A 27,153-nucleotide genomic window follows, 5' to 3' on the forward strand; every position below is an offset into this window, starting at 1 on the left:
TAGCGTCTCACAGTATCGTACAATCTTGTTTACATGTAATGTAGTAGTGTTCTACCGTAGTGAAAATCTGTATGTATACCGTATGTAGTGATAATTATAGTTATGAAAACCATGATAAAGTAGTGATGTAACTGTAAACTATTTCTGTCTTAGTGCATATGTTTAGTAGTGAAAGTTTTTGTACTCGTTATGTTTAGAAAATCCCAAACTATACCGTTTATAGTTTGCATGTATAGTGAATAGTGTGTCCGGAAAACTATGCAATTTTAGTGAAAACGTCCCTTATGCTCAACACAGTAAAAAAGGGTTAAAGTATGAGATTTGCATAAGTTTTGAAAACATTTATGTTTAGCTTGTATTCCCCCCCCCCCCTGAAAACATTAAAAATACGGAAAATGTAGGGGTATGAACTCACCTGCAGTGAGTAGTTGGATGAAAGAGTGGTATAGGATGCTAGATGCCAAGTGGATACTTGAGTACACACACAGATCCTAATAAGCATACAAGGACACAAATGGATATAATTAGTGTTTACCCCACTAATCAAGTGAGTGAAACATCTTAGGGCTAGGAAACACTCATATAGAAGTGTTATGACCACAAAGGATTGCATCTAAGGAGTTTAAGGCCAAATTATTGTGTTTACGGTCCATGGGTTTACGGTTCATGGGTTTACGGCCCATGTGTTTACGGTTCATGGGTTTACGGTCCATGGGTTTACGGCCCATGTGTTTACGGTTCATGGGTTTACGGTCCATGGGTTTACGGTTCATGGGTTTACGGTTCATGGGTTTACGGCCCATGTGTTTACGGTTCATGGGTTTACGGCCCATGTGTTTACGGCCGTAAACACTTGATGAGGGATACGATTTTCGGTGTTTCAAGGTCATTTCTAGCCTCATGGAAATGTTCTAAGCCTCGTGCATAGTTAAAAGGGGAGTTTAAGGTCGATTCTTGACCATTCACTAGGGTTTACGGCTAATGAGGGGTGTACGGCCGTACACAGGGTTTACGGCCGTAAACCCTTCGTGTTCATGTCTTTTGGGGTCGATTTTTAGGTGAAAACCCAAAGTTTCTAGCAGATGCCAAGCATAGGGAGTAGTTGCTTACTGTAAGAGGCTTGGAATGAGGTTTTTAGCCACCAAGAACTAGTGTGTGTTCTTGGTGTTCTTGGTGAGAGAGAAAATCTAGACAAAGATGAGATTTAATGAGATAGAAACATGGATTTACCACTAGATAGAGGAATGAAGCAACAATTAGAGGTGAAAAACACTTACAACTTGAAGATCTTGAAGACTTTTCGATGAAGGTAGAGAGAGAGAGTAGAGAGAGAAAGCTCCTGTGATGTGCAAAGTGAGAAATGAAGGCCACTCATCCCTTATATAGGGGTGAGTTTACGGCCAAGGGGGTTGGTGGGGGTTTACGGCCGTGAACAGGGTTTACGGTCGTAAACTGAGTTTGCGGCCGTAAACTGAGTTTGCGGTCGTAAACTCTTCTCGAAAGGGGTGCTTGGCCCGGATGCTATGCTTTGACTTAGGAATCTCGATTTTGAACCCAAAACTTAATTGGACCGAGCCTAGAATAGATAATTAAGCTCAAATAATGACGGCAAGAGCATAAATAAATTCTAAATTGATTTATTTTTAACGATTTGAACGAAAGAGATTTCGGGTTGTCACAAATGGAATTGTGAATTACACCCAATCACACCGTATGACTTATCTAGTAGAGTGATGGACTTAATGGATTAAGTCCTTAATGGGTTAAGTGAGAAACACTTAACCGTAATCGTCATTTTATGTGAAAACCCTAATTTCACTTGGGCTTTGAGTTGGGCCTTTCTATTGGGCTTTGGTGATTGGGATATTGATGGGCCATCCAAGAACAATCATATGGACTATAATAATTTAATAGGCTTTAGGGTAAGGCCCATGAGAGGGTTTGGGCCCAATTTGGAAAATTGGGCCATAGATGGGCCATAATTGGGCCTTTATGGTTATGAAATATTGGGCCATTAGAAATGCCAAATGTTTGGACTGGACTAAATGGTTGGGCCTTAGAATAAGACCATGTAAAAGTTTGGGCCCAATTTGGAAAATTGGGCCATATGTTGGGCTTTGATTCCTAGTTTGACTTTTAGGCCTTTGGATTGGGCCTTGGGCTTGAATCAAGCCAAGATGGGGTAATGTAGCCTGTTACTCCAAGAACTTATGGTTATGTGTTGGGACCCAATTATTAATTGGGTGATGTTTTGATATTGACAGTTCGGGAATCTGTCATCCAGCAACTGGGGTTGTATCTGCGGGACTTCAGCAGTGTGAGGTGAGTTACCTTCTAGTAGAGGTGGGTCTAAGGCACCAATGCCGGCCCACCAGTAGGTGATTATGTATGAGATGATTGTCTTTATGATAATTATCTAGGTTGCCACTATCTGATATGCTTTATATGCTAGGATGCTTTGTTATATGTGTTAGTAGTAGTAGGGGTGAAATAGTCCCCGAATACCGGTTGAAAGATATCGAAGGGGTAGTCAGTACCCATGCATGCCTAGCAGTATGTTTATGTTATGTTATTATGTGGTAGTGGTAGGGGTGAAATAGTCCCCAGTAGTCGGTTGAGATAAACCGATGGGTAAGTCAAGCACCCCACAATGGCTTGACATGGGTAAGTCAAGCACCCCATAATGGCTTGACATGGGTAAGTCAAGCACCCCAGAATGGCTTGATCTGGGTAAGTCAAGCACCCCATAATGGCTTGACATGGGTAGGTCAGGCACCACGGAATCGCCTGACAGTACGTTATGTACGTTATTGTATGGTGTGTAGTATGATGGGGGAACTCACTAAGCTTCGTGCTTACGGTTTTCAGTTTTGGTTTCAGGTACTACGTTTTCAAAGGAAAGGAGCCGGCTCGATCACAACGCATCACACAATGTTTTCCGCACATGAGATCTTTGGGATTACACTCTGATATGGTTTTATGATACTATGTATTGACTATTGACACTTTGGTTTTGACATGAGATATTATTATGAATGTTTTTATATTGTTGGTTTTATGAAATAACTTAATTAAAATGAAATTTTTGGTCTTGAATTTTGGGATGTTACACTACCCGCTACCAGCTAATTTTGCCGAACACGCCATATAGTAAATTAAATGAATCGTGCCGATGTTAAAGGGTTTTGCTAAAAGTACGACCCTTAACCAAATTTACCCCCCTTAAACTCAATCTAATCAATTTTTTGATATTTGATTTGACATCATTTTTTTGTTTATTTTCCTTTTTGTTTTGTTGTTTTTGACATTTGATTTGACATCATTATATATATATATATATATATATATATATATATATATATATATATATATATATATATATATATATATATATATATAAGAATTAAAAACCGATTTTATATAGTCGTTCAAATTTATAATGTCGTCCGATTTATAAAATGTTGCTCGAAATTTATATTTATATTATTATTATTATTATTATTATTATTAAAATATAAAATATAAAATAATTAAAAACCGATTTTATATAACCGTTCGAATTTTATAACGTCGTCCGAATTTATAATGTCGTCCAAATTATATAATTTTATTCGAAATTTATAATAATAATAATAATAATATTACTATTAATATTAAAATATAATAATAATAATAATTAAAAATGAATTAAAAACAACAAAAAAAACAAAATAGAAAAAACAACAAAAAAATACAACAAAAGACAAAAAAATCAAATCAGGGGGGTGAAATTGTAAAAGGGAGGGGGTACTTATAGAAAACCCCATGTCAAAATGCACGTATAATATCGGTATAACGGACAACGAGGGTTGTCGTTTTTCCGACGTGGCGGCCTAATAAGGCCGATATAACCGGCAGAACACTGCCCCCGGTCCCCTTTTTTTGGCGTTACGTTATGGTTCGTTAGTGTGAAAACGAGAGGAAACGCTCCATTGTTTTGGTAACAGTCAAAAAAATATCCGTTGAAAAACGGTCGAAATGTAAAACAAACAAACAAACAAACAAACATGTTTTTAATTTTTTACTCACCATATATACATTTTCACTTCATTTTTTACATACCTTCATTTCTCACTTCATTTTTTTTATACACAACACAATATGGATCAAAACCTCAACACTCCTCCAAACACAAACATATCCCTTCCTTTCGGTTTTGCACAATAGGAGGTGTACGCGAACATCCTCAACTCCCAAAGCACACCGCAACTTACAATTTTAGGCAACTTTTTCAATCATGTTTCACCCTCACCATAATTCCCTACAACCCTTCCACAAAACCTTTTCAACACATTCGCTCCCATGCAACAAAATACCACACAACCAACACTCATGCAAGAAACGATTCCCGAGACGCAAGCAGGGGGGAGTCGGAAAAAAACGACCAACAAAAGGAAAGAAAGAAGGAAAGGGAAAGCGGTCGCGGTGGAGCGATAAGAAGAAGAACCTCTAACATGGTGGACTGCGGAGGAAGAATACACGTTGGTGGTGTCGTGGTACGTGTCATAACTGACATTTTGCTAGGAAATTCTACTCTCATGCAATCATTCACCTAGTGTAATAACTTGTACTCTAAGTGAATACTATACTCTATTCTCGTTCAAATACATCTCATATGTTCAACTAAGGATTGGAAACCTTAGAAATCCCGGTTCAAGTTCTTTATGGACTAGGACTCTCTTATTGGACCCAATTCACAAATCTATAACATTTTGGACCATTTGGGCCTATAATGATTCATTCTAACCCTAATGGGCCTTATTGGGCCATCACTAATCCAATTAACCCTAATAGGCTATAAATCCATTCTTTTATGTCAAATTGGGCCGTAAATACACTTAAGGGCCCAATGGGCTGAAACATATTTATTGGGCTTCACAAAATCGAGCAAAGCCAAGAGTGGGCCAAACTAATTCAATTTCAATCATCTCAAGCCTAATTCTCGGCCCAATGAGGAAAAGAAAAGAAAAATAAAGGGAAATTAGAGGAATTATGAGAGCTTGCCACCTCTTTATTGCATGGAGGATCTCCATGCACATCACCTCACTCCCTCTCTCCTCTCTTCTTCTTATTCTCCGCAAAAACACCTCACACCACCCTCATTCTCTCAAAAATCTTTCAAGAAAACTCTCTCAAAACACTCAAGAACATCCTCCTTCCTTCCATCCAAATTTTCGAGATCTCTAGGTGCTTCAAGAAGATCTTCACTAAAGATCATCAATCTTGGGTAAGTCATCACACATTCAAGCTAAACAACTTCATTTTTGTGTTAGAACACTCCTTCTAAACACTTGTTTGTGATCATACTCTTAGAAACCTTCTAAACTCGAAAACCACACAAGGAAAGCTTGCTAAGGCCGAAAACAACATCATCTTCTCATATCCCTTCATCAAAACCGATCCATCACCCCAAGGTGAGTTCATACCCCCTTGTTTTCGGTTTTTACATGATTTTTGGGGGAGAATACAAGTAAAATGTGTAGATCTATGTGTTATATGCATTTCTTGTGTGATTTCTTAGTTGATTTTGTGATTATGTGTTATTTTCTTCATAAATCTAGAAATATGTTAAGAATATGAAGTTTATCACTTGGATCTACATGAAAACCTTGAGAAAAGTATGTGTTATCACATATAATACCTGTGAACTTGTAGATCTGGGATTTATACACTTAAAATAGCAAAAATGAGTGTTGGGTTCAAAGATCTATAAATTAAACTCACAAATCAGCCCTTGACAGAAAAGTTTTGGTCCAATCTCGAACTGTTTTGACCACCTTAATGATAATATTTTTCAAAACTGTTTTACTTGAAAAAAGTTCAGGTTTATACCTTTAAAATGACTACTCTCACGTTTTCATACGATTTTTCTACAATTTTTGGCGAATTTTACAAAACTGCCTTTCATATTTGAAATAATTTCGGACCAGCCTGTGAAGGCGAACAATTTCACACTTGTTAGAGACCATTAAACATTATGAGAAAAATTATAAACAAAGTAGACAAAATTTCCAAACTTCCAGAGTTTACGGATCCAAATTTCGACTTACGAATTTTTTACAAATTTTCCAACAACCGGGTGAGAAAAGTCAAAAACCATAAAAATGTGTATTTTCACAAAAATCAAGCCAAAAATGATATTTTTGACAAAAATGGGTTAGAAATGTTATTTTTACCAAAACTAGCTATAAATACAAGTTTTGAGCAAAATGGGGACAAAAGTGTTATTTTTATTAACTTTGGGCCTTAATTGAAAATTTGAGGTTTTTTTGACCAAAAATGTTGTTTTACAAAAAGAAGACTTTTTATAATCAACTTGGTAAACCTCGAACAAAAATAAGCAACAATACAATAACAAATGGGTGAAATACAACGATAACAATTCTATTGGGCCAAATATTCATGTTACATGGCCAATGGGCCTTAAGAGCCCATTTAAGTGTATATTTAGCCCAATATTTTCCATGTCATGTTTATTGGGTCATGCGACCCATTTACATGTTAATTTGGGCCTGAATTATGGGTCACATGTTGTTGGGCCTTCGTGGTCCATTTACATGGCTATTGGGCCCAAATTACCCACTTACATGTTATTGGGCCTTTGTGATTCATTTACATGTTAATTGGGCTTGGACTGAAACTTACATGTTTAGTAGATTGAAATTATATCTTTACATAATTATTGAACTTCGTATACTTATATATGTACCTTTGGATTCGATAACATACAACATACACGTAAACATTAAACATGGTATTAGAGGTTGAGATTCTAGTGAGACTTGTCGGTTGGCACCTCTGAGTGTACAATCGCAGCCTGTAGTTATAACCAGAGTTTCCTGGAGGGAAAGCGGTAGTTTGTGTATAGATCTATACGGGGTGACCCCCCACGCCTTAGTTGTTCGCTACAGCTAGACTAGGCCAGTCTAGGGCGACAACATCCTTAGCAAGACCGGCGTTTGGAAAAATACCAAGACGGGCGACCTAGTCATTATCATGCATGGTTATAACGGCTCACTTAGAGACTAACTTCATCAAGGATTACGGTATATTTATACAAATCTAGACGATACCAAAACTTTTCAATCGAACATTCTTATGAACTCACCAACATAATATATGTTGACGTTTTCAAAATAACTTGTATTCTCAGGGACTCGTTAGGCAGAAGAATCATCAAGAATATGGGATTGTGTTTTGTGTACTGTTAAACATCATCCAGTGAATGTTTTGGTCATGTAACTTAAAAGATTATACTTGATGTAAACAATGACAGTTGTATTAAATTATGCATGGTGATGATGATGTTATGTTTCATTTATATTCACTGTAATGATAATTCAATTGTTAGTCACACGAGCCCCCGGACGTTTCCGCCGTCTGGTTCGGGGGTGTGACAGTACGGGACATCAAAAAATCCAACTCAGGGAAACAGTATGAGAAAAGTCGCTTTTTGGGAAGTTGTGATCAGGAAATTTCGGACTATTTTGAAGAATGATGAAAATTATCGCAATCACGATATGTTGAGTAGCAAGTGGACTCAAATAAGCAGGAAGTGCACCAAGTTCAATTCCATCTACAACAAACTTTCCTCGCACAAGCAAAGTGGTGCGACCGATTTTGATGTTTATAGAGCGGCGAGGGACCAATATCATGTCGAGACGGGTTACGTTTTCGAGCACGAAAAGATTTGGGAGATTGTTAAGGAAGACCCAAATGGAATAAAACGGACACATTTTCGGAACAACAATCCAAGAGGTCTCGCAGCTCGAGTTCGGTCGACGTTTCGGACGCACGCACGAATATCGACCTCAATGCAGACATAGAGATGTCAAAAATTCTCGTGGGACCCCAATCCCGTGGGGCCCCCGTCCCATATGGGGGTCTTTGCTGGAAAAAATCGGGGACAGGAGTGGGGACGGGGGCAAGGTTAACCCACGTTTTAATTTCGGGGGTGGGGGCAGGGGTTGGAAGTCCCGTCCCGAAACCCCCATGGGGGCCCCGTTAATAAATTATATATACTTACATATATTAATTATATAAATATAATAAACAATAGAATGATTTTTACGTACCAAAATTCAACAAAAAACATGTTTTTAAGCTGTTTGTAATATGTAAAATTATGCTATAAATAACTATTTGTTACTAAAAAAATAGTTTATTTTAGCCCAAATAAGAACTTCTTTTAGCCCAAATAAGGTAGCCCAAAATCAATCGGAGGCAGGGAGCAGGGGCGGGGGCGAGGGACGGTTTTTCCTAGGTGTCCGGTGTGTCACCGACAACACCTAGTTCCCGTGTATGCAGTGGAAATTTTTTCGATTTTTTTTTTGCCTATTGTGTCACTACGTAAAAAAAAACCCGGCAATTACGTAAAAAAAATGTCACTCTATTGGATCAACCAAGCCCAAAAATATATTTACAACTTAAACTTATTAATTAGTAGTCCAAAAATCCTATTAATTTTAGCCTAAAAAAATAACTAAAATAGCCCAATGACATTTGGATAATTGGATCTTTTGATCCAATTGGGAGAATGAGAGTTTGGACTGGACACTTAATCGACAGAAGCAAAAAGAAAAAAAAGCATCGAGGCTAGAGGCATTGTGTTCGGCAATCGGCAATCGACGACTACCTGTGTCGACTCGACGACTTCGCTGCTCGCTGCTTGATGCTTCCATGAGTTCTATTGCCAATTCATTCTAATTTCCTGAGTGTCTTGTTGATTGAGTAGCAAAAATCGATTCCCATTTCTTCAACTCGACTCCAAGTAATCTCCAAGCCCTAGCTAAGAATGAAGCAAGTAAGTGTTTGGAAATTGAAATTTTACTAATTTGTTTAGGTTGAAATCGAAATTGCTATGTTTTTATCTTGAATTGGTGAAATTGCTATGTTTTTATTGATGTTATTGACTTATTGATTGATTTGGTGAAATAAAATTGCTATGCCTTATTGTCTTTATTGAAGTTCAATTTTGATTTGGTGTAATTTGTATGTTTTTATTGAAGCTATTGGATGATTTGGTGAAATTATTAGTTATTTAGCTTAATGTTGAATTGTAGGTTACCCTTGGTGGTTTTCTTACCAAAAGACCAAGACCTAATACTAATGAAAATGGTGAAGGATCTTCCCAAACACCAATCACCAATCAATCAATCCCTTCGATTTCTAATGCAATTCCACAAACACCATGCTCTAATGAAACTAATGATAATGTTGATTTGAAAAATCTTCCAAAGGACCCGGCCGATAGGCCAAAGATTACAAGTTATGCCTCAAATATAAGAGATGATGTAAGAAGAGCGTATTTGCTTCAAGGACCTTGTCAAATAAGGCTACATAAGTTTCCAAAAAAGAAAATAGGTGATAGATTAAGAAGCTTCGTTCCTTTATGTTTTAACGATTTTGATTGGTTGGAATATAGTGTGAAAAAGAAAAAAACATATTGTTATATTATTATGTGTGTGGAGACCTCATGGTACAAAAAATGAGGGAAATATGCATTTGTTTCCCAAGGTTTTGATACTTGGAATAAAAAAAATGCATTTCGGACTCATGTGGGTAATGTTGATAGTTTTCACAACAAAGCATGAGAAAAGTGTGATTTTTTATTGAGAGAAAAACAAGCTATTAATGTAGTCTTGAGGAGGCAAACCGAAGCGGAGGACCATAAATATAAAGCGTGATTATGTGTTTCTATTATTGTTGTTAGATTTTTATTGAAAACCGGTTTACCGTTTCGTGGTAATGACAGGTCGGTTAACTTGGAAAATAGAGTGCTTTATATTGAAGTGTTAAAAGCCATTCGAGAGACTAGTGAATATATTTTCAACAATACTTTAGAAAATGCTCCTAAAAACAATCAACTTATTTGCCCTAAAATTCAATAAGAACTTGTGCAATGTTTTGCACAAGAAGTACTTTTGAGTATTCACCAAGAGATTGGTCAAGATGTATTCGCTTTATTGGTTAATGAATCTAGCGATGTCTTAAAAAAGGAACAAATGACTATTGTTTTGCGATATGTCGATAGTCTTGGCTTGTGAATGAAAGATTCATTGGAGTTGTGCACGTGAATGATACATCCTCTTTGACACTAAAAAACGCCATAAATGAAGTACTTACAAGTAATAAGTTGAGTTTTAGTCAGGTAATTTATTCTTTACTTTTTTTGTTATTTCAATTTAATTTAATTAGCTTTATGTGTTATATTATATATATTTTTAATTTTTTTAATAGATAAAAGGACAAGGTTATTATGGGGCTAGCAATATGTGGGGGGAATTCAATGGTTTGAAAGCTTTGATATTACAAGAGAATGACACATCTTTTTATGTACATTGTTTTGCACACCAACTTCAATTAGTGGTTGTAGCTGTAGCAAAGAAGCATGATGGTGTTAGTGACTTTTTTGAGCAAATTTCGTTGGTGGTTAATGTTGTTTGTGCCTCATGTAAAAGAAAAGACTTACTACGGGAACAAGCAAGAGAAAGGGTACAAAAAGGCTTGTGTAGTGGTGAGATTGAAACAGGAAGAGGGGTAAATCAAGAGACTACACTTGTTCGAGTGAGAGATACAAGATGGGGTTCACATTTCAACAGACTCACAAGTTTGATGAAGTTGTTTGTGGATGTTCTTGTAGTTTTAGAATTTGTGAAAGTGGATGGAGGGTCATTGGCAAACCATCAACAAGCGTCCAGAATCTTAGCATATTTTAAATCTTATGAGTTCATGTTTTACTTATATATGATGTATGAAATTTTACGCCTCACAGATAGAATATCAAAGCAACTTCAAAGAAAAAGATCTAGACATTTTAGAAGCGACTTCGATGGTTAGAGGGGCAATGGACACATTTCAATCTTTAAGAGACACCGGGTTTGCTAACATTTTGCCAAAGGTATCTTCTTTTTGTCAAACACACAATATTGCTACTTTGGAAATGGAGGTATTTTATGTTGGTGCGAGAAACCGTACGACCACAAAGACCAATAGATTTCATTTTGAGGTTGAAATCTTCAACACGGTGGTGGATATGCAACTTACAGAATATCGGGATCGATTTAGCGAAACAAACAACCAGTTACTAGAATACATGGGTGCTTTGAGCCCTTGTGATTCATTTGCACAATTTGACAAATCAAAGCTGTTGAAGTTGGCTAAGTTGTACAAGTATGACTTTGGTGATTCAAATTTGATAGATCTTGAAGGACAACTTGAGATATATTATCACTCTTGCATCAAAGATGAGTGGTTTACCACTTTGAAAGGAATTTCTAAGCTTTATTGTTTGATGGTTAGTACGGGGAAATATCGGTCTTATCATTTGGTTTATAAGCTCTTAAAGTTGGTTGTGATATTACCCGTAGCGACCGCAAATGTAGAAAGATGTTTTTCAAAGATGAAGCTCTTGAAGACCAACTTGCGCAACAAGATTGGCGATGAGTTTTTGAATGACACGTTGCTTTGCTATGTTGAGACCGAAGCACTTGTGAAAGTTGAGAATAAAAAGGTAATGGAATGGTTTCAAAAGATGTTTGCACGAAGATGACAAATTTAAATTGTAATAAATGATAAATTATTGTTATGTTTTTAACTTTTATGTAATGGATCACTTATTTGTATTAGATGTAATGAATTATTTTTCGGTTTTATATTATGTTTGACCGGAAAAAAAAAATTCGGCAACACCTACTATCAATTCATGTGTCCGTCCCTGGCAGGGGCGGGGGTAAGAAGGGGAATTTGGGGGTGGGGGCGGGAGTGGAAAAGATAGAGATTTTGGGGGCGGGGGAACGGGGACGGGGGATGCAATCTCCGTCATGTTTTCCCCCGTTGAAATCCCTATGCGGACACAAATGAGTTACTCAACGACATCGAAGAGATCTCCCCGCCTCGACGAACGATAGGGCGCAACAAAGCGAGGTGGGCTCAACGACATGCAAAGGAAAGCGAAAGTAGACTCTGAGAGAAAGCGGAAATGAAACAGAAATTTGACTCCCATAACGAAATCACACTTAAAAGATATGAGTTGCAACGTGAGCATTTGGAGTTCCTTTGTTGAGAAGCCGAGGAAGATCACATGACAACGAATTTGACAATTCTTCAAACTAGCGAGGATAATATGCCACCGAGACGGGCAAAAGTGCTTCGAAAAATGAAGGCGAAGATCGAGCGGAGATATTTAGGCGAAGAATAGTGTATCAAATTTATGTTTTTAAAATTATTAGGACTATCGTATGTTTTCGGTCAATGTTTTTATTTCTTCCTTTGTAATGTCATTTTTACTTTTAAAACGGTATGTTTAATTAAGTATTTAATTTAATTATGTTTTATTAATTTATATGTTTTTTTAATAATATTATGACATAACTTAAAAAATAAAACAAATTAGAGAAACATAAATTAAAAACATCAAAAAAAAAATGGTAGGTGTTATCACATGTTATTTGGTATTGCTCATTTTCCACATTGGGTGTTATAACACCAAAAGTGTGACTAGGATGATGAGGTGAACATTTTTTGTGTGATAACATGTAATAACATGTTGCACACACTCAATAGCCTTAAAAATGCTATATTTCATTGTTTTATGGCAACCAAATCTTTTTAATTTTTTTTACATTCGACTTTTTTTTTGAATAACAAACTGGCATTAAAATTGGAAAGGAAAATTAATGGGAGGATATGTAGTACAAACATGAAAAACAATCTACAGAATATAGTAAATTACATGAATCGTGCAAGTGTCAAAATGCACGTTTAGTCCATATTTTTAAAAATTAACTTGGATTGTCCCTCGTTTTATTTAACTTTGCGCGTTTCATTCCTCCGGACATAAAAAGACAATTTTGCCCTTAATAATGTTTTTTTAAATTTGTTTATCGATTTTAAATAAAAAAAAGAAAGAAAAAAATAAAATAAACATCTTCACTTCATCCATTGGACCTCTTCCTTCCCTTCCCCTAATTCCTTTCGTTTCCCTATCTCTTTTGAAGGCAACCCAAAAAGGACTTTGTCATTATTCTCAAAGTTACATCAATTAGTTATGATATTGGACACTTATTTTCAACAGTCTTTCACTTGGACAATTCATCAACTAATATTGGTCAAATAGACTTCAAATAACCAACAAAGCGTGTCTTTCATAACAATTGCTGACTCTGATCTTATCAAGAGTTAGCCCTTAGATAAGTGATCAATTATTCATTTGTGTTTTTCAATATATCATTGTGCACTGAGTCATGGATTATGAATAAACCTAACAATCCATCAGTATGTTTCTTGATTTATAATTTATGATGATCAAATCAGACTACTAATCGAACACATCAATTAAGTGCGAGCTAGGCCTAACAATCCATCAATATGTTTCTTGATTTCTGATTTTCTTTTGTACAGTTTCACTCAAAATTGAACAAAAAACGTTGTTCTAGAAAATCAAAAAACCGACAATTTGGTTTTTGGTTTCAGTTCGTTTTGTTTATTTATTTTTTTTCCCAATTTCATTTTGGTTTTTGGTCACCCTGTCATTGGAAATATTTGATACCAATATTTTTGTGAAGTTTCAGAATAGTTCTTAATTCCCTCACACCAAAATCCGATTGTAACAATGCTAGTTGGATGACTCAAGATCACAAGAAAATATAACAAATGATGATGTAGAAGGAAAAAAAAACTGCATTGAATATGTTATCTTCACTAAACCATATCAACCGTTTAGGTAACTTACTTTATATAATATGCCAAATCATTTTTTTTGTCCAAATCATAAATCGGAGTGTTTTTCAAATATTTTTCCCTCAAGAGCATAATATGGTATAATCTCAAATTATAGGGCCCGTTTTTAAAATATTTTTGAAATACATAATCCCCTCACTTTTTTTATATATATAATTATTATTCTCCATAATAATCTACGCAAACAAAAACCCTTCTCCTCCTTTTCAGATTCAAAGGCTTAGGCGGCGGCAAGAGGCGGAGATGGATCCAGATGCGGTAGCGAAGGCGTTTGTTGAGCACTACTACTCCACTTTCGATACTAATCGGGCAGGTTTGGCTAACCTGTATCAGGAATCCTCGATGTTGACGTTCGAAGGTCAGAAGATTCAGGGATCTCCCAACATCGTAGCCAAGTTGACATCACTCCCTTTCCAACAGTGCAAGCACAGCATCACTACCGTTGACTGTCAGCCCTCTGGCCCCGCCGGCGGCATGCTCGTCTTCGTCTCCGGTAACCTCCAACTCAGCGGCGAGCAGCATGCTCTTAAGTTCAGCCAGGTACAGTATTCATCCGTCTTTTTGGCATTTTATAAATCGCTTTACTTCCATAGATAAGTATTTTTCGCATAGATTGATCTCGAAATTAAAAAATTAAAAACTATCGATGTTCATTAGGTTTGTGCCTGTTGATGCTTTTCCTAAATCTGATATTGTTTGTGTGTGTGTGTGTGTGTGCAGATGTTCCATCTAATGCCCACACCGCAGTCAAGCTTTTACGTCCTGAATGACATTTTTAGGTTGAACTATGCTTGAAGCCACCTTTATGAGAGGTTATCTATGTCCCTTGATTAATCATGACTAGGGGCACAAATGAAATCTGGTTATTATGATTTTATAATGTTTTTTTATTCTCTTTTGGTAATTTATCAAAACTAAGAACTTCACATGGGGATTGATTATATGTGAAATGCATTTTTGGTGTTTGTTTTTGTGTTTGTGCTTAGTTTATCATCATCAAGTCTATGGCAAATTGACAACCATAAACATTTTTTAGAGACAAACAACTAAACAAATGAGGCCTATTGCGGTTTAACTTGAATACAAATCCAATTACACACACCTCCATTTGGTTACATGAGCACTTGATAGTTAACACCTTGATAATTATTTCTTCTACATGTCTATATAACTAACAGTCTAATACACGTCATCTATTTCCATACTAGCTACTCCACCTCCAAAACCCCGGTGCTCGGCCTGCAAAATTCTCCATTATTCACAAGTTTTCTTTAAACAAATATCTATGAAACAGTAGTCTTACTTGGTTATATATATATATATATATATATATATATATATATATATATATATATATGGGTTCTATATGCGAGGTAAGAAACTGATATATGAAGTTAAAAAAGCCTCTGAAAGTAGATAAATGAGATGTAAATAAGTATGCATGCACTTACCATAGCTTGTCTATGGTTTTGAAGCATGCGGTGATACTGCTGTCGTGCTGGTTGGGAGTCCACCATGGCCAGTACCCTTGCCACAGCTTCTCCAATAGCAACATCCACTTTTTCCTTCCGAAATGCCTTCACAACATCTTCATCTTCATCTTCATCTTCATCTTCATCTTCTTCAACAGACCCCACCTGGCGAAAACCTCGCAGACCAGCTCCTTTTCGCCTCCACCTTAGAATAACTTTCTCAACTATACCCACCGCCCAACATATAACCTTATAGCTTTTCCTCACCTGATGACCTCTCACAAGAGCCTACAAAGGAGTTAAATAAATCAGAATCAGATCATCAACACTAATCCTAAACCTGAAGCTAGTGTTTCAACTTTCATATGTAGTAATCCATAATACCAAAAAAGAGAAGCAAGACCTGTATTTTGACTATTTTCTGGCGAAATGAAACGAAATCCTTTCGACCTTTCCACCCCCGGTATTTCTTCTGTATCGACAAGGCAGCATGGTGATCATGTGCATTTCGAAAAGTCAACTTTGACCCCTTTGAAAGACCCTCAATGTCACTTGAAAGCAAACCATATTCATCTTCACTTCCCTCAGATTCCTTCTGTTGCCTTCTCCTAAAAGAATGTGCCCTGAAAGCAGACTGTATATGTGCTGCAGCTTGAGTTGCATTCCTAACAGCACTTAACGTGTCTTTAAGATAAATATGATCATCATGTACACCAAGACTGTTTACTGTTCTTTCTGCTTCCACGTCATCACAAGTTCTAGAAACTTCAGTTTCTTGTAGTTTGAGAGATGTAAGATGACCAGTCAATGTCATCTCTGAAAGGTAACCCGCAAGCCCCTTGTGTCCACATGCAGAAGCTATTGATGCCGGGGTTTTCCCTGTTGGATCTTGCTTACTTGGATCTGTAATTGCTCCAGCATATGCACCACAAGCAAGGAGTTCAGCCACCATTTTTTCCCTATCACATTATAAAATATCAGAAATCTATTTTTTTTACCTTTAATAGCAATAAACTTATATTTCTTTACCCTATAAAGATTTACCTTCCGAAACGTGCAGCCCAATGAAGAGCAGTCCAGCCATTAATGTCGCGAAAATTTATGCTTACACCGGAGTTAAGTATTGGGCTCAAGGCCCAACAGAAGCCCAATCCAGAAACCATGTGTATCATTCCTTGTTCTCTTTTGGAAAGAGCACTGTTATTCTTCAATCTGGAAGAAAGCCATTGGTGCAACTTGTCTTTTAGAAGTTGTTCCAGGATCCATTCCATTGCATTAGATGATGCCAAACTTCCATCTAAAAGGGCCTCAATGAGTTGACTCCATGAATCCTCAGTTTCTGTTCTTTCTCCTTTTTGATCAAATTGTAGCATTTGCACAAGTCTGACTAGTAACAGTAATTCTTCCAAGCTCTTATGTGATTCTGTTTCTGATGATTTATGTTTATAACTACTTGGCTTATCACGATATTCAAACTCTTTGATCTCACTATGAGGCTCTTGATTGTTTGAAGTAATAGAAACAATAACTTTTCCAGGCAGCAAACAAGGGGGAGCCTGGCAACAAATGACTCCCTCTTGAATAATCTGGACAGGAACTTCAGTATCACCAAACATACAAGTCCATGAATCACATGTAAATGTCCCAATAAAGAATACCTGCAGTAAGTGAGTGAGTGAGGAATATGCACATATTTGAAAAGCATCATTTTGATTTAATGAAAATGGAATATAGTAATACCTTGGTTGACTCATTTGCATAGCCCCATTCTGGGGATATCTCACGAATAGTAAATTTCTGCTTTTGTGCAATGGTCAAACTTGAATCTGGTCCAGGAGGAGTTTGACTATGTTCTTGGTCAAACATTGTTGAGTAATCGGAATCACTTCCATACTTATTTGAAGAAAATTTTAGATCTTCAAGTGAATGAGGCAGGAACATGGATGCTGTAGTAAAAAAAAGAGTTGTCAGATAGTTCTAGAATCCATTCCAGGGTTGAATATTTGATTAAAAACATTAAATCTACCACACAAGAGTTATAATTGTTAGAACTACCTTGGTACCCTTGAAATATATTATTATAACTTTGTTCATCCACTGTCAGCCCAAAATCATTTGAATTCTCATTGTCATTGTATAAAGCATCAATTTCTTCCAAATGGCCCTCATCCAAACTTAACTGTTCCTCAATTCTTTTCAAAGCCTGATCAACCTCAGAGTTAGGTGAACCACTAACTGTTTCAGTTTTCATTAGAATCTCATGGCTTATCCCCTTGGCTTTTGTAATTGAATCTGAACTAACTTCTATGCAACTTGGACTAGAGGTGTTCTCATAATAATGTCCATTAGTTTCATTGGATGTTAGCCGACTAGCATAAGAGTTGGAACTTTGAACAAGATTTGAAGAAGTTCCTGGAGAAAATGCTGAAAGGGGTCCCGCAATATTTCTACCCTGTAAAAAGATGTTAAAAGTGTTTCATGTAATATTATATGAATAGTTAAGAGACTTACCGGGGTTGTCTGACTTGTATCTCTGTAATGAACAAGCACAATATGCTCCTTTGCCCTGTCAAACATTAAATCAAGAAGTAGATGTGTTCATTATTCGGTTAAAAACAGAATCTTAGTAGCATCTTGTATTTAAACTGAAGATACTCACGAATTTAACATCCAATAGCTACGCCTCTGGAAATTTGGATTCTCTTCACCATGTGCATAGTAACAATTCAAAACTTCAACATTTCCAACCTATGCAAAAGGAGTTTAGCATAAGAAAAAATATGGAAAGTAAAAATAAAAAAAGAAGAGGAGAAGAGGTCAAACTTTTAGACGTTCATGTGCTTCACCAATGGCTTTTCCGTCTTTCTTTCTCCTCCAACTATGACCATCTTTACGGAAAAACCTCAGGACTTTCCTGTCAAAGAGAAACAAAGAGCCACCTGTAGAAGCATGTAATCAATAAGATAACCTTGACAATATCAGATGTATATCTTTCAAATAAATCAACACACAAGTACATACTTGGTGGCTGTTGAGGGGCCTCACGGCTGAGCTGCTTTTCATCATAATTCTGCAGTATGAAAAGCACCTCTCCTGCCTTTAGCCATCGGACTTGTGCTTCTTCCAGTATATCTCTGATGTCATACCCTAAGTAAGATACAAAACAAAAACAACTTTAGAAGTACATAAGGTTGATCAAGTACCAAAGATTTACATACATAATGTGCAGAGTTAGGTCTCTCTCTCTCATCCTCTATTTTCCAGTGATTAAAAACAACACTAGTTTTTGTTAGGTCAGTCTAGGTGGGGATCCCTGTCACATCTCATGATTTTTGTTGATTCATTACACCTCACAAACGCCAGTTATGATTCTATATCAACAGGATGGATGCTGCTGTTGGATCTTCTATAATGTATATCTCACTTGAATACTTGTTATGTTGATGGAATAACTACCACCTCAAATTAAAATATTGAAACTGAGTATAACCAGTTACAACGACGCCCAAAATTGCCATAACCCATAAATCATGATAACTTTGTTCAGATACGAATTTATCCAAATTAATTTAGGAATTAATCCTTCTACAGCTTTCAATACTTAGTAAGCAAGTTTCAATCACATGACATGCTTTTCGAAGTTCTCAATACTTCAGAGCATAAATGTAAGCTGTAAATCGCACTGACTAGAACTGGATAACACATACGAATACAGGTAATCTTCAAATACACGATCAGAATTCAACTATCAGTACAACAGTTAATTTCAAAATCTCACCCGACGTCGTCATTTGTATATTCGACTCTTAAATGACTGACAACGGAGCTCTCAACGAAGTTGTTAACACCGAATAGGTTCGAAGCACGCTAGAGAAATATCTGACGCTGCTATGCTGCAGGAACTACGATCGATGCTTTCCGTCGAGTACAACAATACACAGATTACAGGTAACGACGACGGAATTAAGCAGTCTCCTCCGTGACTTTGTTGATTGAAAGGAGACGGTAGGTGGTTGGATTCATGAATCATAGACACTTCGGGAGAAAGTCTTGGCAACAGGACAATGAGTTTTTGGCAGGAAGCTGCGATGCGCGATAGACTATTCAAAATAAAATAAGGACATTTTTCAATTAAATATCCCAACTATGCTTTAGTCGAATTATTATATAGGATAAAGCAATAATTTTTAATTATATTGTTTTTTAGTTTAATAAACTTTTATTAATTAAAGTTTATCATTTATTATACAACTACAGAAAAAATAAAACGTATACTTCGACGGTTTTATGTCGCCCTCACTCCAAGGTCAACATATGAAAGTAAATTGTAGACACAAAAAATATTCTGCTCTCTAACAATTGGAGTCTTATCACATCTTATCTTATAATAACATATTTTTAATAATTCTTGTGACAAACTTATTATTAAAAACAATAATTGAAAGCCTATATTAAGTATATGCGTGTAGTAATTAATACATATGCTAAATGCTATTTGTATGTAAACACAAACATTTCAAAAGTTAAAAACAATAAAAACAAATAAATTGAAATATAACAAAGGCATAACACGTTTATAACCTTTATCATAGAATAATCATTTTCGACTTTCATTTGAACCAACTACTTTAACTTATTAACGTAAATAAATAATGAAAGACTTAATAAAAAAATGCGTACTTATTAAACTCGTTTCAGCACATATAACCAAAGAGAAACGACTAATTATCACATCCAATCTTATCCATAAACAACATATATTCTATTCAGAACATATAACAATGGATCTTAAATTGATATGTGATTTAGAAATAATAAATGTGTGTATAAAGTATAATATAGATCAATTGTAAAAAACAACAATATAAGTACAAGTAAGAAACAAGTCCATAATACCACCACCACCATGTTTTAGCTTTTACTGTTATACACACATCATCCATAACCACCATATGCTTCTTGAAGTAAAGAATGCACACCCACAACCCTAATTCGGAAAAAGAAAACCTAAAAAAAACTTCATGCCTATATTGTATGTCTTTATAAATAATTCTTAAACATCCAGAGTTCCTTCCTGCATTTAATACTTCAAGAGGCTCAAATCAGAAACAACATTCATGGTACGGATCTCTTGTTTCACAACAGTTTCCAAGCTGCAAAATCAAAAATATAAACCATTGATCAAACATAATCCTATATCTTTCCAAAAACACTAATTGTGAAGATATTGACAACTCTGAAATACCGAGTGTTAATGATTACACGATAATATGAAATGGAAATCCCTGAAATTACATAACAGATAATCCGTTTTGTAAAAAGTTGCAGATTTTATGTATAAAGCGTAGTTTAATACAATTAAGGGTATTGCTGGCTAAAACAACATATAGATAGATAGATAACTATAGCTTCCACAAACACCAATATACACATGGTATTGCTTGCTAAAACAGGCAATTATGTATAAGAATCCCATGTAAATGCATCCACAAAAGAATTTGTGATTCTTCCCAGATCTTCATGGATGAAGTACTTCAACGGAGAAAAAACCCCATGTGGCGTTCTATTCAATTTTTGATAATCAAATTGAGGAAGTGTAAAAGTTAATACAGACAAGAGTCAAATCATACCAGGGACGCTCTTTCTAGGTGAAGATGGAGACAGAGTATGGCAGAAAATGGCACGACCAAGCATGGAAATACTCGAAATAATTCCAGCCACATAAAACAACATAACTAATCCAAGAACCCAGGGCATCAACAAAAACCCTATGAAGAACGTTATTGATCCACACAACATTAAAGCCAACGATATCCCCAATAACAAAGAAGCGAATCCCGCCGGCGTTATCTGCGATAGGGGAGCCGGACGCGGCTGCCTCCGCGTTGACGTAGACACTTCATCGGAGAATTGAATCGGCGTAGGAGGATGTCGAAGTAAGTTAAGAATCAAAGCAGATAACTCGTAGAAAACCCTAGATTGTTGATCATCTTGGTGAGGTTGTCTTGTCATCATCTTTGTTTGGATCCACAATAACAATTACTCGTTATCCAAATCAAGGAGAATTGATGCTCAATTCGTAGGTATTATTTGCTCAAATCGAGACGATTGGATAAACTCTGAGTAGGGTTTGACGAAATCAAAATTGAATCTGTTACTTGTAGTTTATTTTCTTTTCCTTTCGAATCTTCTCAAATCGAATTACATATGCAGCAGTCTAGATCGCAGTAACTTATCTGCTCCGATCAGAGATCAAATACAGAAAAATAATACAGTAGCAATTACGATTTGCACAGAGAATTATGAGAAAAATCTTGAATTGAATTTTTATGAGGGTTATCTTGAAAGGGATGAACTTAAATAAAGAGTAGGTACAAGATAACGTAACTAGATAAAGGAGGAAGCTACAAATTTAGTCCCTATACTATTCACCTACCTTCAGTTTAGCTTGTTGAACTTATTTGTTTCTTTAAGTGATCCAAAACCGAATGTTTTCTTGTTGTAGTTCACGACCACAAAAGTCAAAAGTATCAAATGTGCATTAGTTTTCTAATGATTTTCATGTCCTTAGACATTTACATAGTCACTTTTAAGGCCATTGTGGCTACCTCTAATGTAAAAGTCCAATTGACTTAAATGGCTTTGCAAAATTTTATTAGAAAAGACTTATAAATGGGATTGTGTGGGCGAGTGGCTTAGACCATATTCTTTTCTACTTGAGGAGTCCTCTTAAGTTGTTGAGGTGCTACCATTGAGCTTGAAGCTAGGTTGTCAATGATCTTCTATGACCTCTATTCAATAGGCAAAATACTGTTGGTTTTTTTTTTTTTTTTTTTTTTTTTTTTTTTTGTATATTTTGTTTGAATTTTTATTTATTTGTTGAATGTCACTCGTGGATCTAAAATAATGATTTAACACTTGTGGATCCTAAATGATGAATTGCTAAAGGGATCGATCCTCATTATTTTATGAAAAGTTGGCTTATTTTGTTAGCATTAAAAAATCAACAACATAACTGTAGGATAGGATTGTAAACGACTTGCATATTCAACAAATTGTTCATTAATTATGAGACATATAGTTCTTTTATGTTCGTTTGTTGTCTATTGAGTTGTAAGTTGGTTAAAAAGTGTAAAGAATTGAGTTTCATCTTCATATTTATGGTAAAAAAATAGTCTTATAAAGTTTGTCAATATAGGCCATTTAAAAAAATGCACCTTTAGGGATTGTTTGAGAATTGCTGATTGAGTCAATGCCCGATTCAGTCGGACTAAACCTCTTATTTGACCCAATAAGAAGTATATCAGAGACTATAAGACTGAATCAGATGCTTCTAATTATGGTATCTAGGGGTGTTCGTTTGGATGGATCGGTTTGATCCGATCCAATCAAATGAATCCAAATTGATTTCGGTTTTCAAGACATAAATCCAAATAGTTCAAACTAAATTCACAATCGGTCCGATCCAATCAAATTACGATTCGGTTGGATCGGTTTTTATAATTTGGTTTTCAAAAATCGGAATATTTTTTAAAACCACATATAATTAGAATATCACCCAACTTTATAAAAGGAAAAAAAAAAACAAATAACTTAGTTGTGGTTTAAAGTTTATAATCAACTACTAAAAAAATATATTAAAGTTTAATATTTTATAGATAAAAACTTTTAAGAAAAAAAAATACATATTAAGGTTTTTTATTAGGTGAAACTTTTTGAATCTATCTGAAAAAATAATAAAATAATAAATAAGTATAGATATATTAAAATAAATAAATAATAAATTGTTGTTCGGTTTTTTTAGATTATTCGGTTTTTATTTTATATATTAAAGTCAATCCGAAATCTAAAGTAATAATTCGATTTTGTTGAAAATCAATCCGAAAATAAGAATATTCGAACCAAATATTCAAATTCAAATTATCCAATTGGACAATTCGGTTTTATCCAAATAATGAATAACCTAATGGTATCAAATAGTTTGAATCTGACTTATTCAAACCTAACCTCTTACCAGACCCAATCCAAAACATATCAAACATTAAAAAAAAGAACTAGACATTTACTGTTTTGTCATACACTTCATATTTATGTTTCTTGATTGTTCAAGTTACCATTTGAGCAAATCTCTTGATTGTTCAAGTTACCATTTGAGCAAATCCTCAAGATGATAGATTTTGATTAACAACTTTATGATCTCAATTCAACTTTGATGTGTTTGATTTGATTTACTATTTCGATTTATATCTTTAAATTTTATAAACAAATAAAAAATACAAATAGAATAGGAAAGATGTTGAAATTCCAAAACGTTGATAAGCTCTTATAGTTACAGCAACATGACAAGATAATTTTCTTTAAATCAATAGAACAAAAGCATTTCTTTTTTAGACTAAAAGATGAACTTTATTAATAGTCTAGGGACTAAATCTGTAGTTCACTAAGATAATGTGAATGGATAAATGACGGAGCGTGGATAAACGCGCCAGCATGTTGGAGCAGTGTCGGCGCTGATGGCTGACGTGGAACCTTATCTAACTTGAGCCAGCAAGACCACAAGTTTCCGATCATCGCGCTGCGGAAGCGCGTCGACTTGAGGTTCGGGTTAGTGGGAATGTCGGGGCCCAACAAGCTCTCCTTTTATGATTTCTTTTTCACTTTTTCGTTTTGTTTTAAAAGACCAATGTGGAGGTATTTTTTTTTTTTTGTTTTTTGTTTCAATTTTTTTTTGTTTTTGTTTAATTTCGTTTTCATGAGATGTGAAATAACAAGACTGGAAGAAGCGTCCAAATGTTCCATGGGAAGAACTTGAGGAACCAATAGGTACAAGTCAAATAAGGTGAGATATCATTTTTGGAGAAAATGAAAAGGATGGAAACAAATTATTGGTATTTTTTTTTTCGTAAAAGTTAGCAACACCACAAAATAATCAATGATTAATGAGTTAATAAGATCCTCATGAGCATGGTTTGTTTTCATTATGGTTGGCCACCACAGATTGTCCACACCACATGCGTATATGGACATATGGTGGTGTTTGTGACGTTGTCGATCGTGGTCATGACAATGAAGGAGAACGGTCAATAGGAGCCTTTTACTAACCTTCTTTTACTTTGACCATCTCATCTCTCGCCAGTTACAAAAGACTATTAGTTTGAAAAAAACTTGTTTCTTTCATATTTTAAACATATTAGGTGTGCGACCTGTGTATTATATGTGTTGATTAAAATAAAAGTTATGTATCAAAGTTTAAATATCAAAACATCAACAATGTGTTTTAACTCAAGATTAATATACAATCATCATGTCGTACTATAAAATATAAATTTTAATATATAAGAAAAAACTATACTCATACATAGTAATACCATTGTTTTATTTAAAATATTTATAATGAAATAATTTAGTTTGCTAATAACTTCTATTATTTTATTATTCTCAAAAAGATGTTTAAACAAATTTTATTTGGAAAATAAAAAAACAAAGAACAAAAAATCTAAGAAAAATATCAAAAAAAAAGTATGTTAGTAGCATAATTTTAAATCCGTATAACATATATAGATACATTGAAAAGTTTTTTAAAAAAATGGAATATATGTGAATTTGAATGCCTTTATGAAATAGTAGCATAATTTTAGGCTAATAATATCGAATAAGAAAAATAAACGGAAAATTGATTTAAATGGTCTTAAATGTAGGAATTGAAATTTGGAAGGAACGTGTATTCTTAAATCCTCACAAATACATAATTAGGTGACATTTTTAAATAAAATTGATAAATAAAAGAAAATGACATGTGAATTTTATTAAATTCAAAAACACCATAAAATGCCAAGTGTCATAATTCAGGACAAAGTGACAAAGCAAAAAAAACATTCATTTATTAGAAAGAATTACCTTTATAAGTACAATAATACACCAACTTATTTGTTCACATCATTTATCTCTTCATCTACTATCCACACATACATACACGTCTCTCTCTCTCTCTCTCTCTCTCTATATATATATATATATATATATATATATATATATATATATATATATATAGAGAGAGAGAGAGAGTTAGGTTCATATATAAACTACAAGTATTGTATGAATGTATGACTCATTCTGGACCAATCATTTGATAGGGGTATAATAGTAACTTTAGCTATAATTAATTATGGTAAAAAATAAATCAATTAATAACTCCTTAAAATAGGCCTATCGGTTTAAAACCCTTATATCAACATCACCACCATATCGTCTTCATCACCATCGACCCAAATCATGATCGCTAATCATCTGGAAATAAAACCCATCAAAATCTCTCGATTAACCTTTAATCACTATCTTCATAGAACAATAATAACTCCATTCTTAGACCCCCCAACATTGCAACTTGTACCATCATCACCGCCAAGATTAACAACCTCCTAGAAGAGTCTTGATCTCGTTTTCTACCAACCTGTGAATCGAAGGTAAAGGAGAAAGAAGGCAATTAAAGGAAAAGCAAGCATGTAAGTTTTTACCAATGATCTGTATATTTCCGAGTTTGATTAAAACCTGCTATAGAAAAAGTATACAGAAACTCTTGTGTGTGTATATGTGTAATTAGGGCTTTATAATTTATTTATAGTCGGGACTAAATGAATGGTCAACTTTTTTCTGATTAATCTTTCCTGCTGCGTTTTTTTACTGATACATACACAAATACGGTAACATACATACCTGATTGATTTTTTATACAAGGGCATTGACTTATACACACACATAAATACATACATGCATAACCATGATTGATTTTTATTTTTAATTTTTTTTCTATTGGTACGAATGTATAAAGAAAGAGATGTATTTTCAGTTCAGTTTTTTTTTTTTTTTTTTTTTTTTTAAATTTTTATCCAGTGTTCTTCTTTTGAGAAAATTGGTGCTCGCTTAGTTCTCCAGAAATTTGTAGGTTTTTCTTGCTTGCCAAATGTTTGCTAATATTACCAAATGAATTGTGCTAACCTTGTGTTTTTATATTGATATTCTTGATTAGGACTTTACCTTGTATTTTCTTAGACTAAAGATGAGATTTTTTTTGCATTTCCATTTCCAAGATTTATTAATGTCGCTAAAATTTGAAGCTATAACATTTTTTTTTTGCAAATTAGCAAAAATGATAGATAGTATGCAACGAAAAACTTAGCTTATTAATGTTAAAATGGTTCTTTTTATGAAATTTGGCATGATTTTATTTGAGGAATCCTCAAACAAGTAATTGACAAGCCTTATTACCTTGTTTTGATATGAAAAACATACTATTTTTCTTGTGCCATTTTCTAAAGCATCTTTCTGTTTCCTCATTTAGGATGTAAATTTTTTATTGTGTTGATAGTTATAACTTAAGGTTACAAAATGGATAAGGATATTCTTTAATAATGAAAGGCTAAAACCAATGTATATTTTTAAGAATGAAAGGCTGAAAAAAAAAGGACTAATTTTTCAGGAATGTTGCGGGTATTAAAAATAGAGGTATGAGAAAACCATAAAAAACAAAGATAGAGGTATGGAACAACCATCAAAAAGAAAAGACAGATTCTTCAAAAATGATGAGAGATTCTTTCAGAATGATGACAAATTCTTAAAGAATGTATTTTACACTATAATTTTTTTTGTATATTCTTCTGATAACAGATTCTTAAAGAATGTATTCTATATTACAATTATTTTTGTATATGACAGATTCTTAAGGAATGTATTATACATTTTTTTTTTGTATATTCCTAAAAATGATGATAGATTCATAAAGAATGTAGTATCGAAGTTTCTGTATATTATTTAAAATGGTGTATATATTCTTGTTTTATGTTATAAAAATGGTTTTATTTTTATATTATATACATTCTTGATTGAATTTTAATATATTGTTATT

General features: G+C 34.5%; 4 protein-coding genes across 5 annotated transcripts; 2 read left to right on the forward strand and 2 right to left on the reverse strand.

Annotated features, from left to right (window-relative positions):
* Positions 1–8,833: 8,833 nt before the first annotated feature.
* On the forward strand, positions 8,834–11,673 carry LOC145163597 (uncharacterized). Its single transcript, XM_079082416.1, has 6 exons — positions 8,834–8,842; positions 9,102–9,332; positions 10,073–10,189; positions 10,279–10,716; positions 10,814–11,551; positions 11,668–11,673. Exons 1-6 carry the CDS (start codon positions 8,834–8,836, stop codon positions 11,671–11,673), a joined length of 1,539 nt encoding a protein of 512 aa, XP_078938542.1.
* Positions 11,674–13,949: 2,276 nt separating this feature from the next.
* LOC145165862 (nuclear transport factor 2B) lies at positions 13,950–14,750 on the forward strand. Its single transcript, XM_079084772.1, has 2 exons — positions 13,950–14,319; positions 14,500–14,750. Exons 1-2 carry the CDS (start codon positions 14,023–14,025, stop codon positions 14,572–14,574), a joined length of 372 nt encoding a protein of 123 aa, XP_078940898.1. The 5' UTR covers positions 13,950–14,022; the 3' UTR covers positions 14,575–14,750.
* Positions 14,751–14,826: 76 nt separating this feature from the next.
* Positions 14,827–19,364, reverse strand: LOC145165861 (calmodulin-binding transcription activator 4-like). Of its 2 annotated transcripts, none has more exons than XM_079084771.1 (11): positions 19,030–19,364; positions 18,273–18,398; positions 18,075–18,190; positions 17,911–17,999; positions 17,763–17,817; positions 17,307–17,703; positions 16,992–17,197; positions 16,296–16,909; positions 15,655–16,210; positions 15,231–15,539; positions 14,827–15,018 (listed from the first exon to the last, which is right to left on the reverse strand). In XM_079084771.1, the coding sequence occupies exons 1-11, from the start codon at positions 19,040–19,042 to the stop codon at positions 14,959–14,961; spliced, it is 2,541 nt and encodes an 846-aa protein (XP_078940897.1). In that variant the 5' UTR covers positions 19,043–19,364; the 3' UTR covers positions 14,827–14,958. The 2 variants fall into 2 exon arrangements, with proteins under 2 accessions (XP_078940897.1, XP_078940895.1); XM_079084769.1 differs by lacking the exon at positions 19,030–19,364 and adding an exon at positions 18,470–18,689 and having other exon boundaries at positions 18,273–18,424.
* Positions 19,365–20,055: 691 nt separating this feature from the next.
* On the reverse strand, positions 20,056–21,598 carry LOC145165863 (uncharacterized). Its single transcript, XM_079084773.1, has 2 exons — positions 20,882–21,598; positions 20,056–20,404 (listed from the first exon to the last, which is right to left on the reverse strand). Exons 1-2 carry the CDS (start codon positions 21,264–21,266, stop codon positions 20,388–20,390), a joined length of 402 nt encoding a protein of 133 aa, XP_078940899.1. The 5' UTR covers positions 21,267–21,598; the 3' UTR covers positions 20,056–20,387.
* Positions 21,599–27,153: the final 5,555 nt, after the last annotated feature.

This window comes from Lactuca virosa, chromosome 3 (genome assembly GCF_052849685.1).
Source record: "Lactuca virosa cultivar CGN04683 chromosome 3, Lactuca_virosa_CGN04683_v6, whole genome shotgun sequence".
In the NCBI taxonomy this organism is placed as follows: domain Eukaryota; kingdom Viridiplantae; phylum Streptophyta; class Magnoliopsida; order Asterales; family Asteraceae; genus Lactuca; species Lactuca virosa.